At 39.8% G+C, this 16,072-nt stretch overlaps 2 protein-coding genes across 2 annotated transcripts in view; both read left to right on the top strand.

The window, feature by feature from the left end:
• Positions 1–4,209: 4,209 nt before the first annotated feature.
• Positions 4,210–11,641, top strand: LOC119911284 (G-protein coupled receptor 4-like). Its single transcript, XM_038730104.1, has 4 exons — positions 4,210–4,278; positions 4,952–5,164; positions 9,575–9,762; positions 9,872–11,641. Exons 2-4 carry the CDS (start codon positions 4,967–4,969, stop codon positions 10,368–10,370), a joined length of 885 nt encoding a protein of 294 aa, XP_038586032.1. The 5' UTR covers positions 4,210–4,278; positions 4,952–4,966; the 3' UTR covers positions 10,371–11,641.
• Positions 11,642–12,424: 783 nt separating this feature from the next.
• The window catches only part of LOC119913352 (kinesin-like protein KIF20B), a 52,635-nt gene continuing 48,987 nt past the window's right edge, over positions 12,425–16,072 (top strand). The window contains 6 exon segments of the mRNA XM_038732763.1: positions 12,425–12,542; positions 12,849–12,942; positions 13,999–14,088; positions 14,289–14,411; positions 14,674–14,812; positions 15,260–15,444. Coding sequence (XP_038588691.1) covers positions 12,850–12,942; positions 13,999–14,088; positions 14,289–14,411; positions 14,674–14,812; positions 15,260–15,444 — 630 coding nt within the window. The 5' untranslated portion in view covers positions 12,425–12,542; position 12,849.

Raw genomic sequence — 16,072 nt, 5'->3', positions numbered from 1 at the left:
GCTATTTTTATGCCACATCATACCACATTACATGTCAGTTTATATCAAAATTGTACATTTTATTGAAATCCAATAAAAATCTGTTTCTAGACAAAACTGTGAATGTTTGTCTTTGACCAACTCAGTGAATTATGCGTGAAAAGTCTTGGACTCTTATGTTTTCTCGTCACACGGTAGCTGCATGAGCTCCACCAGCGCCGGAAAATGAGGCAAGCCAGTTGTCAGGTCACTGGACTGACATTAAATAGATATTTTGTTAATAATGTGACATTTAATAAAACATAACGTTATTACAGCGCAGTGATGTTGTGCTATAGTTTTAACACAGCCGTACCGTAACTTTAGTCCTGCTAGTGTTTACAGCTAACAGCTGATGAGAGTTGTTCTGGGTCCGCTCCATTTCAGTGCCCTGACAGGGTTCTACTGGGAGCCGAATGACCTCAGGGGTCGTCTCCTCTCCAAAACAAACAGTCAGCAGAATCCGGAGCAGATGTGGCCCATTCTGCATCCAGAACTGCCAAACTGCTGCGTTTATATCACATGTTCATTTCTTTGTTCCTCTCAAATTCAAAATTACTTTATTGGCATGAATGGGAACAACAATATTGCTGGAATTCTTTTAAGAATTTAGGGCCTTTATCCAGATTATTATTAAATTGGTCAAATTTTAATTTAATTCTTCAGTACATGCACACCAGCACACTTACCCAATTGGGTTTACTTCATGTCTATGAATTAGTGCATTTCTGCTTTTCTGCTTTTAGTCAGCATTACAGGGATGATTCATGAAATTTGTTAACAGTGTTCAAAGTTTGGATATAACAGATACCGAAGTGGGGGTAAAAATAAGATTCAAGTCAAAATGACCATCTCCTTAGTATCTGAATGGTCCAACTGGTTTGTGTCGAATCACTATCAGTATCACCACTAAACATTTGTGATTCAGTGCACATTAAGGCAACATTTTGAGACAAATAGTGCACATGTAGCATTACATGGCTGCAATCAGGTTCCAGTATCTGAAAAAAACATGGTAATGTAACATGTAGGCTGCCTTTAAGTCACATCATTGGGAATATAACAATTTCTATTAGAGGGCACATAAAAAAACAACTTCTAATTCTTACAAGCATCAGCTTTCATTAAAAGTGCTGAGGCAAAACAATGACATTTGAGTAATAAATTAGGTTTATTTATATAGTGTAACAATGTCAGAAATACAACACAAGAACAACTGGTGCATCTGTTCACATTGAAGTCAAACAAACAATCAATGAACGATCACTATCAGCTCTAACCCCAGTGAGAAAAACATGCGTTTCCTGTGACTGTTTTTAAAAAGAAGCTGCTTACTGTGGTGAAGAAAATGACAAAATCCAGGACATTTATTCATTTTGTCTCTTGAGATGTAAGGGACTTACAACAGCACCATAGTTTTCTTTCCACCACTACATTCATTTAGCACGCTATGTCATTAGGAAGCTCCTGCACGTCATTAACCCCCACATAACCGCTGCATGTACTGTTTGGCTGCAGAGGACTACAGAGAAGGACTACAGATACATATACATGTACAACAAATGCAGGTAGTGTTTGATACTCAAATCAGCTCCTCTACACTTCTAGCTGAGGTGAAGGCAGGCAGTCATGTCATGTCTACTAAAGTAAATGCATGTGAGAGCTGTCAGCAGTGACTGCTACAAATGCTGCTGCTGAGTACTGCTCCCTCAGCCTTTTTTAAAATCCTAGAGCACTACCTACAGGTAAAAGAATCTTGTGCCACAGACTAGTACAGTTAAAATATTAAAGCTGCAATCAGCATTGGACAGGCCTTTGCACGTGAAGCACGTCAGACAGTGTTGTGTCCGCACTGCAGAAGCCGCAGCTCTCCCGATGCTGCTCTGAACTGACGCTGCACAAAGTACTTAAAAGTCACTTTCTGTGTCCCCTATGTGGTGTAAAAGAGCTCCCAGTAACTTATGTCGCAGTACATCAAGTGTGGAACACACTGAGAAAATGTTATTTAAATTGCATGGTGAGTGTCACACAGGGCTTACGTCCTGTTGCCAGTTGTTGGTTGCGCTATGACTATACCTGAATTGTGGCATGTAGATGTGTTGAGGGCAGGACCATTCTCAGTCACATAAAGTTTGGTACTTATTTGAGAATGTGCAGTGAAGTTGTGTGAAGATACAACAACTTCCTGTGTCTTGGCAAAGCGTGGAACTTTGCTAACTGAAAACTCACAAGCTTCACAACGTAGCATCATCACTGGGTTGAGGCTTTTCTGGGACAGTTTTCAAGTTCATATTGGCAACATACCACAGCGTTACGCATGGCGCAATGACTTGGGTGAATGTTGGCATATGGATGTGTTCAAGGTGGGATATGTTATCATCAAATTTGGAACAGGTGTGAGCATGTACACTTAAGTTATAACAACTTCGATATTCCACTCCACGCCACGGGCCTCCACGGTCGACCAAAACTCACCAAGTACAACGTGTAATCATCAATGGGATAAGACTACACAGCAAAAATTTTAAGTCGCTTGGACTAATACTCTAGGAGGAGTTCATTAAAGTAAGTAGTGTGTAAATCGCCAAATATGACAATTAAATCCAAAATGGCCGGTTGGTTGTTGACCTGCCTGAAATGCCTCCAAAGCATAAACAGAGGACGCTCAATGACCAAACATTCCTGGCACACCACTGTTTAGCTTGTAAATATATTTTATTTGAGGTCCAGTCCACTGCTGTTGAATAAAATACATAAAGCTGCACATGCTCAAATCAGTAACAAGGTGGGCCGCCAGCAATAATATCTGGCCGGTGGCCACATTGCTTTGTTAGCAGAAAAATTAAAAATAAATAAATTGATAGCGGCAGGTGCTGAAACAGATCTCACTTAATCACTCCCTCTTAAGTTAATGTGCCTACAAAATAAAAGCACACGTTTTTTTGCAGCAATGCTTTATGTCGAGTTTATTGAGAGCTTTTACTTTGAAAAGTTCTGAAGAGTCACTGGCTTGCTTGACACACCTCTGAAAAATTGTGATTGGATTCCCCTGAATTTCCTCGGGAAATGAAAATAAGCGTTCCATAGGTTTGTGAATGTGGCTCAAACGCTGGGACGCGCACACACGGCAGCACATGCGTTACTCTGAGCATGTGCAAAAGTGTCCTTGTAATCAATTTGTTAAACAAGGGAGAAAAAAAAAGGCCGCCGGATGCTGGGATCGATCATACTACTCTCCAAACAGGCGTCCCGCACTCTGTCGACTGAGTTAAACGAGTACATGTATAAGCAAGGGTTTGAAATAATTTGACTTTGTTCTGCGCTGCCATGTAACGGCTTGAAAAATATGTGGCCCGATGCCAGACTTATTTGGCGACCTCTGCTCCAAGTCATCACATGACACACTGATGAAGTCTCTAAAAAGCTGTAAAACGCTTTACTTTGGAAGAACATAGCTCCTAAACTAACCACTTTTTTTTAGCAAACACCAAAAAACTTTGCTAAAACCATTCCAACGCTGCATGCTCCAGGATGGAGGCCTAGGCCCTCCCTGTCTCCAGATACTACCTCAGCTGTTCATAAAACCTTTGTGCATTTTTTAGCCCTGTAATGGCCCAAGATTGTAGAGCCAGAAGAAATAATCTCTACGCTGTATCACATCCATGAAGCTGAAATGCTCCCGTCCACCATCACTTTTGATCCAGCAGAAACAGTCACAAGCTGTACCTTTAATGTCACAGCTTCCTGTCCAGCTGTGGAGGCTGCCTCTCCTCCAGACTCTGGAAAGATTAACATCTTTTCTGCAACTTGCAAAAATGGAGTCTGTAGCTGCACATATGCCAGAGAATTTAGCTCTTAAAGTTGAGTAGGTTGGAAGAAAGTTGAGCTTCTGCTCCCATTGAAACCCATTCATTTTAAAATGCATAACAAATATTAATATATAATCAACCATTACAGATGTCCGCAATAAAAGTAATAGCACCCATCTCCTGAACAGGATGTACATTTAGAAATTTCTAGGACAAACGGTGCAGGAGAAAATAGCAGCTTTCACACTAATAATGTTTATCAGATATTATTTCAAAACTCTGGCCAACAGGAAGGACCTAATGCATATCTTTTCCTGTTTCACTTCCTTAAAAGAGAAAATGCAGATTACTGCACGTTATCACTTACCATATTTACCGTAGACTGTTTGGATGGAGAGGACAGCACATCAGACATTGAACTCATTCAGGTGTGGTCTCGCAGCTTTCAAAGGTAAATTTCACTTTTTAAACTTTTGCAGAGGTGATAAGAACGGAAAACAGTCGTCAGGATGCATAGAAAAGACAGCAGTGTTTTATTTGATATGACTGTAGGAAGTGTTATAGTCAAGACTGTCCAAACCGAGACCAAGTCAAGACAGAGTTTATCGAGACCGAGACAAGACCAAGGCTTTTAGGGGCTGAGACCAAGTCGAGACCAAGACCGAGGGAGACCAAGACCACATTACATGACACACAATAAAATGTGGAACGACAAATTGATCTGAAATATCTACACTCCCATTAAAACACCCACATATAAACACTAAGAGCTGAAATCAACGTAAGCATCTTTATTCAACACTCCTTTTCCATGCTTACCATCGCTTTTGTGGGGTGAAAGTCGTTAATGGGAAAAACACATTTTTAATTAGGGTTATTGGTTGCATTTGAAGCAATACGTTTTACATCCAATCAAAGTTAGGATGTTAACAAACAAATCAGACAATGCAGAAGAAATGTATTGATGTTCACAAAGTTATGGTCTTGACTGGTCTTGAAATAAAATCCCAAGTCTTCAATGTCTGAGACCGAGACAAGACCTTGCACCTCACAGCTCAACTGTCACTGAACAATGTTAGACATTAAAAAACCTTCTCACTTTAAATAACCTGATCTCTCAACAGGTTTCACTCTGAAGAATGGAAGATTTCTACATTAACAACACCTCACAGAACCAAAGCTCTGATTACAGCAACATCACCTTTGACTACAATGTTGACAACAGCACCTCCTACTACGATGAAAAAGCTAAATCCATCATGTTTGTGGTGACATGCTTAATCATTAGTATCGGACTTCCTTTGACCCTTGTGGCCATCTATGCTCTTTATTCTATGGTATGTACATAATGACTATGAATATGATTTCTTCATTTATGATCTATATCGTGGTTGTAAAGATGATGATAATCTTGAGCACAATTATTAGCACAGTACATTAAAAAAAAGATTTGAATTTATATAATAATACACAACACACAGCAATCAGGAGAGAAAGAGAGAGAGAGACAGAAAGACAGTGACTTAAAATAACTTAAAATAACTGCGTTACCTCGGTAAATCCAGTGAATATATTTTTAATATCTGTTAACATCTCTATGATGAGCCTATGAAATCCATTTTTATTTTTGCCAAATTCCATGTTTTAATGTTTTTACGATTTTAGCACATTTTGTCATCAGAAAGAGTATGTAATCATATCAATAAGAAAATATTTGAAATTGAATCAATATCAATGAATTTGGTGTGTTACGCAAATATGCATAATGAAATATATATTTAATATTTGTGCAATTATTTATGGGGTCAGTTCATAATGAAGGTAACAGTAGGACATTAAAATACAAACAAGTCCTCCAAACTAAACAACAAAATAGTTTATCCATGCCTCCCAAAAACACACAAATGAGCTTTTTCCAGTACCACAGGCGACTGGACTACTTAGGGTGTACTCACTTTTATTTAGACATTAATGGCTCATTAATGGTGATGTGTTATTCTGAGGGGACAGCAAATTTACACTGTTATACAAGCTATGCACTCACTACTTTAATTTGTAGCAAAGTCTCATTTCTTCAGTGTTGTCACATGAAAAAATATAATCAAATATTTAAAAAAATGTGAGGGGTATAATAAATTTTGTGAGATACTGTGAGTCAGGCGACCTAAGCCACATGACATTAAACATGTGGTTAAGGGTGTGAAACGATTACAGTTTGGTTAGGTTTAGGAAAACGTCATGGTTTGGGTTAAAGGTCCAGTGTGGAATATTTAGGAAGATCAATTGACAGAATTGCAATAAAATATACTTAACTATGTTTTCAGTGGTGTATAAAGACCTTACATAATGAACTGTTGCGTTTTTTTTAACCAAACTGCAGAAGGATGCATTACAAGTTGACTCTGACCACTGCAGCTTGTCAGCATCTTAGAAAGTCTTTACGAAGTCTTTAAACTCACTTGCTGGAACGGTGCCGGTATGTTTCGCTCTTTTGCTGCTTGATGCCTTGTCTGTGAATCACCATTGCTAATTCCATACCAACATGCGTGTTCCAGGTTGAAATCCTAGGCCCTCCCTGTCTCCAGATACTACCTCAACTGTTCATAAAACCTTTGTGCAGTTTTTAGCCCTGTACTGGCCCAGTTGTTCTTTCTGTTCCCCAGCCACCCGTCTACAATTCATCGCTGCGCTCACCTCTCCAGATGCCTCACCTGCGCCCCTCTAGCCCTTAAGATTGTAGAGCTAGAAGAAAAAAGAATCTCTACGCTGTACCACATCCACAAAGCTGTTGTCATTGCTCACTGTCCTACTGCAATGCCCCTCCTGCGGTTACTGTCCCAGATGAGTCCTAGGGCGGGCTCGGGTCTAGTCCGGGTCATCCCTACTCCATCCCAATGATGGGATGGAGTAGGGATTGTGCTCGCACAATGAGAGGGAGGCACTCCTCTTGTTTATCCCCTAACCATGACATCCAGCTGGAAAATAGATACGACATCCTCACCCTCCACGATTTCCGTCCTCTGGTTGGGGAATCCCAGCCTCCTCCTACGTTACCGTAACGGTTACCTGCAATTCAAAATCAGGCTTGGGGCCTGCCACTAACACACTCATCACTTGTTCAAAGGGTCAAAAAGGATTCGAGCAGTCTGTGGCTACCATCTCTATTAACCTCTTGAAACAGACACCTATTTCTAGAAAAAATGCCTAAAATAACCAACCCAAAATGAATCAGGAATAACTCCTCAATCATTCGGCCTAGATGCATAATTATCTCCTTTGATGGGTCAGAAGTTCTAAATAAACCTATTTATTTTGCTATTATAGAATAAATGGAGATGCAATAAAGGAAAATATGATATTTTCATTCTCGCCTGGTAGAAAATCCATATTTTAATAGCAAAATCACCATCAAAACCATCATCCTGTAGATTAATATTCAACTGATTATCTTCTAATACTCCTGGAATACAACTGTAACTGTAAATGTGATGAAAAGAAACTGTTATACAACAGTTATTATACAATTCTTCAAAATATACCAGGCAAATGTCCATGTTTTGGCCATATTTATGTTCACTTGTAAGTTTTCTTCAAAACAATATTCCTGTCCACACAACCACGTTCCAAATAACACAGAGCTTCTAAAACATTGAAATATTGATAAAAACAGTGACTATTCATCAACATTCCTATGACGAAAAACACACCCATGTTTATAGTCCCAGAAGTGGAGAACAGTACTTTCTCTTTGTATTGAGCAGAAAAATTGTTTGATATATTGGATGTCTGTGCAGCTACTACGGGTTTGTTATTAGATGATAAAGACCGCCTGTTCCAAAGCAACACTTCTTCTCTCCTGCGGATTCTGGGAGTAGTATATAGGTGACCGCCAGCTATGTAGCTATGTTATTCTTGACAGCCCCCCGAAGCCAATTACCCTTACCCTAACCATCAGAGGATGTGTGCCTAAACCAAAGTTATTGACCGGTTAAGCCTACAGCTGCGCACATAGGCCTCACGGGCCGACTTGCTAGCAGACGTTACGACCACCAATCCACTAGATGGCGCTGTCGCAAAAGAACTACGGTCCTAGAACTGTGGTCCCATGATTGCGGGGGTCCTGAAACTGCAGACTCCAGTACTGCAGATATAAAATATTGTAATCTGGTGAGAAATGAACCTAACGGCTCAGGGATACACAACTGATCAGAGCTGGGTGTAGGATGAGATGAGAGATATCTGGATGGCAATAACTGCAGCCATGTACAGTAATTACAGAGCTTATGTTGTGATAAAAGCTAATTTAACTCTTGGTGTTTGATGTGTGTTTGGTATGGATGTAAATGGTTGGTTTGACGTTCTAGCTGAGCCTCCTAGCTTCACGGAGGTGTGCAGCATGCATATGGTGACAAAATACTAGTATTGGACATGGATTTCTCTTTTGCATTTCGCGCAAAAATCGATTTTATTATTTATCTGTTTTTTTGAGTGTGTTTTTATTATTGTGTAACTTTGTTCAGCACTTTATAAATAAAATTGACTTTACTTTACTACGCTGAATACGTATGAAAAATAAGTAGCAGTAGTCATCGTCTGGTTTCTTAGAAAACCATACATCCCATCTCTCTCTCTCTCTCTCTCTCTCTTTCTCTTTCTATCTATCTATCTATCTATCTATCTATCTATATTGTAAGTCGTTTTTGGATAGAAGAGTCATGTAAATGTTATACAGACTTTGTGGCTATTTATAATACGTCACCCGACTTTTGTCACCTTTGGGCGTCATGGTGGTGCAGGGGTTAGCACTATCGCCTCACAGCAAGAAGGTTGTCCCGGCCTTTCTGTGTGGAGCAGGTTCTCTCCCTGTCTGTGTGAATTTTCTCTAGGTGCTCCGGTTTCTCCCACCATCAAAAACATGTTAGGTAGGTTCTCCAGTCAGTGCCGTGTGACCTGGCATGGCACCTGGAGTTCGTCACCGGGCGCTGTACAGTGGCTGCCCACTGCTCCCTTCAGGGATGGGTTAAAGGCAGAGCATGAATTTTGCTACATGTATGTGACAATAAAATACGTCATTCTTCACCTTCTTCTTTACTAATCTTTTACGGCCACTAAAAGGTTGCAGCTACAAACAAATGTAGATATGGGTCGTAATAAAGTGCTGAACAAATTACTTATAAAGATGTTTTTCTGGTGAGGACTCTTTCTATATTATTATTTAATAGGGGACAGTTCTCAATGAATGCATTTATACAATACACGTACTGAAAATTGTCCGGTTAAGTAGGTTATCATTTGACTACTGACACATTTTCCCCCATGGATCTTCTGCAGGAAGCACCATATTATGCTGGTCAAACGCAGAGTAACAAGTGGGTCAGAAGGAGTCTACTTTCACATCGGTAGCACTCCTGCTTGTTTTCAAAGCTTCACCAGAAACTTACATAGCTGTATACATTTTTGTATCCAACTTTGAAATGGAATATCTGACTCTGTTCACACAGCCACAGAGTCTACAACAAGATTGTGTCTTGCATCTGCTGGTTGTGCTGTCCTGCTGCAGAAGCTGCAGGACATCTGGCCCTTAGTCTTGTTACTGCAGTGATTGGCCAGTGTGTCACATCTGAGATTTCTGACAGCACAAAGGAGAGTTTGATGAAAAATGCATAAATAGCTCTGACTGCAGCTTGAGGGGGACTTCATAACATGTTTACAACTGCTTGTTTACTTTTACCAATGTTTTCCTGCAGGTGAGAAGGGATCACGTTGCTCCGATCTACGTCATCAACCTTCTAATTTCTGACCTCCTTCAGCTCTGCTACATGATCTTTGAGGTGGCAAACATTAAGGATGGGAATGTACGTAAAATCTTCTCTTTTATTTACTACTCCGGTCTGATTGCCAGTGTTGGGTTCATGGTCTGCGTCGCCCTGGAAAGGTATCTATCTGTCTATCCAGTATGTGTGGAGCTCCTTCTGTGTCTGAACATTATATTAGTTTATAACTCTAAAGCTCCTCAAAGACTTTGTGTCCATCTTGTATTACAGGTATTTGGTCATCGTCCACCCGCTGTGGTACCGCTTCAGACGAACCATCAAGACCTCTGTGGTGGTCTGTGTCCTGGTTTGGGCCCTTCCTCTTGTCTTTTTCATTAGTATATTTCTTGAGACTTATGTGGAATCCAACCAAGTCTTCATCATCATCATCCTCCTTCCCTTCCCACTGTTAATATTCTTCCTGGTTGGGACCTTCAGAGCCCTGTCTGCTTCCATCTCGGTCCCCTCTGATGAAAAACGACGAATAGTTGGAGTTTTGTTGCTGGTACTGCTTATTTACACACTGCTGTACCTGCCCACCATCATTATGATCCTGGTAGACCACTCGAACGATACCCTCTTCTACCTGTCTTTCATGTTAATTAAGTTGAGTCCTCTTGCAGACTTAGTCCTGTATGTCTTCATGAGGAGGGGGACCATAGACAAGCTTTTGGCCTCTGTGTGTTGTTGCAGAATGGACAGCAATGAAATCAGCAGTTCATCAGTATGAATGATGACAAAATTTCCACAGTCAGCTTCATGTAGGCAGAGAAAGAGGGAGAGAGAGAAAGGGGAGGAAACAGGAGGAGAAATGGAGGAGACGAGACAGAAATGGGACTTGCTAATCTTTTTAATTTAGTTGTTTACTTTTTGTTCATTGTTAATAATGTATGTCTACTCAAAATATTGTTTTTTTTTTGTACAAAAAGGAAACTACTTATTTTGTTTATCTTTACTTAAAACTGAAAAACCTCCACTCTTCCAATCCAATAAAAATCAAAACTGTGAATGTTTGTCTTTGACCAACTTAGTGAATTAAAACCTGCAAATGTTCAACAGAATCTCTGCTGGTTGACAAATCTCTATTGTCTATATGAACATAAAGCCCAAACTGCTGCTACCAGGGAGGCATCCTGCATGTATGTAAACTGCTTGTACACTGTATGTTTCCCCTTTTTAAACGTGAGCTCATTATTACCTGAGATCCAACAATAACAAGCAGATTTCTCAAACTGTCAGACTGTGTCTTTAAATAACTTGTCTCTCTGCAGGGGACACTTTGCTAACCAACAAAATGCATTTTTGGAAGGTCAACTGCTAAAAGCTTAAAAGAATGACTTGATAAGCTGTACAGTTTATACAATTATTATGATAAAGTATATCAATTAGAATTTAATTAATCATACATGTTAAAAATTTATTATAATATATTAAATTCAATATTAATTATTTCAACTCCATTCAGAGCTCACAGATATTAGATAGATAGATCAGTAATTTCCTTCTCCTCAGACAGAAATACTGATCCCTTCCAAACTAACATCTTATATTTTATGCTGGATGTCTGACTGTGATAGGATTTCATTAACTCTGCTCACTTTTCTGAAAAGGTTTTGGCTAAACTGATGGATAAAAAACATTCACATTGACATACAGTCCTACCTGGAAGTCTGCTCATGTGAAGACAGAACTGAAAAGCCACAAGCTAAATGGCCTGTTGTAATGTGAGCTGCAGTAAAGGTTTCAATCCAGCTTGAATGGCAGGCAGCTTTCATATTTTCATGTGTGTAGATTAACAGGTTAAAGGAATGTCTTTTCTTGTAAACCAGCTTCAATAAACTCACACTGTGTAAAATATTGTCCAGTAGGCCAGAGGAGTACCTGTACCAGCTCAACATCAGTAGTCTATCTCTTGTAATTTACAGTCATTCATATTCATTCAGGAGATGCTTTTGTCTTAAGTGACGTTGAAATAAAAACGTTGGGTTGAGTTTAACCCTACTTGCTTTTGTCTTTGTGTAGGCCTATATTATACATACACACACACACACACACACACACACACACACACACACACACACACACACACACACGCCTATATATAACAGAAGCATGCTTTAGATGATAAAAACAACTAACGTTACCCAGAAGCCCCTTTTCTCAATCTGCTCACGGACTGCAGCCACCTCTATTGTTCAATTTAAATAAAGCTCCATTTAAATCACATGACAGATACATTTTGGCAGGTTAAAAAATACAATTTTAACTTTTGCTAGTAAAGAATAAACCTCTCCATATTCACGCTGGTTATGATCTAAAGTATACACAACATAAAATACTTCCATGCCATCATCTTTGCATTATGGAGGGGGTTATATAATGGTAGACTGCATGTCCAGCCTCCTAGGACAAGTAGCATTTTTTTTTTGTTTGTTATAAAAGGCGCTATTTAAATGTAATGCATTATTAAGTTAGGATGATTATTGTTCACCATTTGAGCAGGGGGAATTATCACAATATCCAAAGGCTATCATTTGCAGTATTATCTACTAGTGCTGCATTCAGTTCAATGCACATATCGAATCCAAAGTCCAGCTTCCCCGCGGCCAGTGGCCTTTTTATATACAGTCTTATGCCAGGGGCGCACTGCCTAACAGAGGGTGCTTAAACGCGCCATTACCATTGGTTATTTGCGGGAGATTTACTGATTTCCAACCATCAAAGGAGCTCGTGAACGCAGCACAAAAAACAACGCATGTGCTGTTTGTGCTTGAACCTGATTGGTCCGTTTCGAACTCAGACCGCGGCGGTGTGTTGTTTTGTTTAGTTAGCTTAACGTTAGTTAGCACACAACAGAACATCCTTCTGCCTGTGCACTTAATGTCCCAAATACAACTATCAGGTAGGCAATGTTGTTGAGTAATAACACAGTGTGAGTGTCGTTGATTTTATTTTCCACAAAACTAAAGTTAAACGGACATTTGTTAAACTATGTTAGAAGTTGACAGGTGCGGCTATATTCAGCTAACTAGCTAACTAGCTAGCAGGTGGCTTAACATAACTTACTGTCCAAAGGAAGGTAAAGGTAACGCAGCAGGCGAGCTAGACTTGCAAGTTTGTCTTTGGTGTAACGTTAGAGTAAAAAGCAGGCCAAGTGTGGTTACGTGACCGTTTTCATTTTTGATACTGTTGCTTTACTTTTTTGCAGGATGATGGATTCATGTCTGAGCGACAAAGACAAACAGGTTGAAGATTTGAAGAGATATCTCTCATCAGAGTTCAGCACCTTACCAGACTCACAGGTAATCCCGGTAATGTCAGAGAGGCGCATTTACATTGGTGCCATTATTTTAAATCAATAAGAACACACTTTATTTGTAACTCACTTTGTATTTAAACAAATCCCAAAGTGGCACAGGATTAAAAAAAACAACTGATAAGTGCTAAAATAAAATACATAGATGGCACAAAAATAAAAACAATTAAGCAAAGAAAAGTCCAGAAAGCTTTGAAGTGTTAAGGCCGCTTTTATAAGCATGCACAGACTGTGGTGTCCTCAGGGAGAGCATGCCACAGACTGGGAGTGGCTGAGCAGAAAGCCCCATCTCCCATCATATGGAGCTTGGTCCTGGGATCAATACTTTTTTGGGTATGAGGAATTTGTCCCCCATCACTTACATTGAAAGTGCATTAGGATGAGAAGGCAAAATTACAGGAAACCCCTCTTCTGTGTTCACATGGGCGCACCTGACTGTTGTTTTAAGATCGACTTGAACCTGTTCTAGACCACGGTGGCCTCAAGCATCTTCCATCGTGCACAAGGTGTAAAGTGGTGACAGCTAGTCCACCTCTTGGATTGAAATGAATTCCCACAGAATTTTTAACCTGCTAGGGAGATGGCACACTTTTTAATTGTATGTTTATTCTATTTGTTCAGACACCATCTATAACTGTTGAACTCCCAAATGATGGTTGGTTGTTATGTTTTCAGTTATCTAGTGGCCATCTGCATATGGCCGCCCACCCAAAGTCTAGGTTTTGCTTTAGGTTTCTATCTGTTAAAAAGTAGTTTGTCCTTGCCATTGTTGCCAATTGTTTACTCATGCTGGGAATTGTTGGGTTTCTGTAAACAATATTGTAAAGAGTCTAACTAGACCTGCTTTACATGATTTAAGTGCTCTGGGATAGCTTCTGTTATGATTTGGTGCTATATAAATAACACTTAATTAAATTGAATAAAGTGAAAATGTTTCTTACCAAACGATCTCTCACAGCTAACCCATATTTGTTCTTCAACCTAATGCCTTCCTTTTACTTTCCTCCTGATGTTTTTGATTAAACTCTGATGTGTTGTGCAGCATTCGAGCATCGAGGACAGAGAACACCTACAGGTCTACCTCCGTATCCGGCCCTTTTCCTCAGCAGAGAGTAATAATGGAGAGTCGCAGGTAAATTAAAATATATTAATGTGCTAATGGGAATTGCTAAGAAATTGATACCATTGTGCTTTGTAGCTGCTTGTTTTACTTGTCAAGTAATGACTTAATGAAAACAGTCTTTTCTTTATGTTTCAAACTTTCTGCTGTAAAATCCTGTAAAGAGAAAATACAGAATCATTCTAAGAGTGTCTTCTTTTTGTTTTTAACAGGACTGTGTTACCATCGAGCCTCCTGACACTGTTCTTCTTAAGCCTCCTGGCTTGTCCCTCTCAGCGCGGCTCAGCACTGACAAATCCTTTCTACAGACTGGGCAGCGCTTTCAGTTCTCTCAGGTTGGTGTTTCCTGGTAGATAAGAAAGCCAAACAAGTTTAAAAGTTTCCTTTCTAATACTTATGTGTTGATGTTTTCTTATTGTTTTGAGTATATCGTCAATTGTATACGATCCATTTGAGTCTTTGTCCATTCAGTTTTTAAACTGAAATCAAGCTCACAGGCCAGAAAATGTTAAAGACATCCAGATCTAAAAGATGGAGTGTTTTTCATGATTACCTTTTACACTTTATTGATAAGCTTTTTTTCTTCCTTTTTAATAGGTGTATGGTCCTGAGACAACGCAGAGAGAGCTGTTTGAAGGCACAGTAAAAGATTTAGTGAAAGATGTTTTCGAAGGGGGAAACTCGCTGGTTTTCACATATGGAGTCACCAACGCTGGGAAGACCTTCACATTCTTAGGTCTGTTCCACTCTCCCATAGATTATATAAATAATAATAATGACTGAAAGTTTATTTAGAGTTTGGACTATTGTTCTTCAGAAGAGGATGTTTGTAGATCAGATGCAGGACAACTTTTTTTTAGCAGTAGCTTTTTGCCACCACACCCTGTATAACAGGTAACAGGTGTGTCTGATCAGTGTAATAGCCACATGGAGTTAAATGTTTTTCGGTATAGCTCAAGCTGTACAATCTTATTGTAGTAAAAACTTTACCCTAGAAAGGTGTCATGACTTTGTTATTGTAGATTTTGCCTGGTTTGGTCCTACATTCGTAGCTTGCCTAGCGACCTGGCTAATGGTCAGGAGATCTCTGAAGTCAATAATTGTTCTTGTGCAGCTGTTGGCCTTAATCTTAAAATGAGAGTGGAATAGAAGTGGCCTAACAGAAACGCTCTTGTCACTCCAGGTCCTGATGCCGATGCTGGTATCCTGCCCAGGTCTCTCGATGTCATTTTCAGCAGTATTGATGAACAGGTTTTCAGCGGGATGAGCATCAAACCTCACCGCAGCCGAGAGTTCATAAGGCTCACCAGGGAGCAGCAGGCTGAGGAAGCAGTGTTCAAGAGAAACCTCTTCAGACAACTTAAAGAGGTAACTTGTCTGCCCGAGGCGCTTTATCGCCCACCCTCCACCCAACTTCGAAATTCTGGGTTTTCCGCCCAACTTCGAAATTCCGGGTTTTCCGACCTGAATTTTTACTGTCAGGCAATCTGTCTGTATTGATTCAAACAGGTGTGTATTTATTCTGTCAGAGGGGCGTCAGACTGACAACTAAAAACTGTGGCTGAAGCGTCACCTGCGTAGGCAAGACCTTTGGTGTGTGAAATCAGAGGGTGCAAAGGAGAGACTGATTAGATGGTGACATGACACAGCTTACTGTGACTGTTGAAAAAAGATGTGTTTGAATGTTTTTCAAATGATTTGTTTTGGAAAGAATTATTATGCGCAGGAAGTAGGGTTGTTCAAGACACTGTTGGACAATCTGACAAACCCCTTCAGAGCTCTAAAAGTTCATGTAGCCACTTACACTCATGAATTACTACATAATGTATGTCACTAGTAGGCCTGTCATTTTCACTTTGCTTAAGGCTTGTGAAGTACAAGTGGACATCACTCTCCCCAGACATAAACTCTTAATGCCTTTTAATATTAAAGCTCAGGAGGAGCTGTAATTATTCTTGTGAAGCACTTTGCTCTTACTTGTGACATTACTCTTAAA

The sequence above is a fragment of the Micropterus salmoides genome, unplaced genomic scaffold, assembly GCF_014851395.1.
Source record: "Micropterus salmoides isolate LMB-PRFRI ecotype aquatic unplaced genomic scaffold, ASM1485139v1 Ms_hic_scaffold_2, whole genome shotgun sequence".
Taxonomy (NCBI): Eukaryota; Metazoa; Chordata; class Actinopteri; order Centrarchiformes; family Centrarchidae; genus Micropterus; species Micropterus salmoides.
The sequence above is the reverse complement of the archived record's forward strand: the minus strand, read 5'-3'. Positions and strand labels throughout refer to the sequence as shown.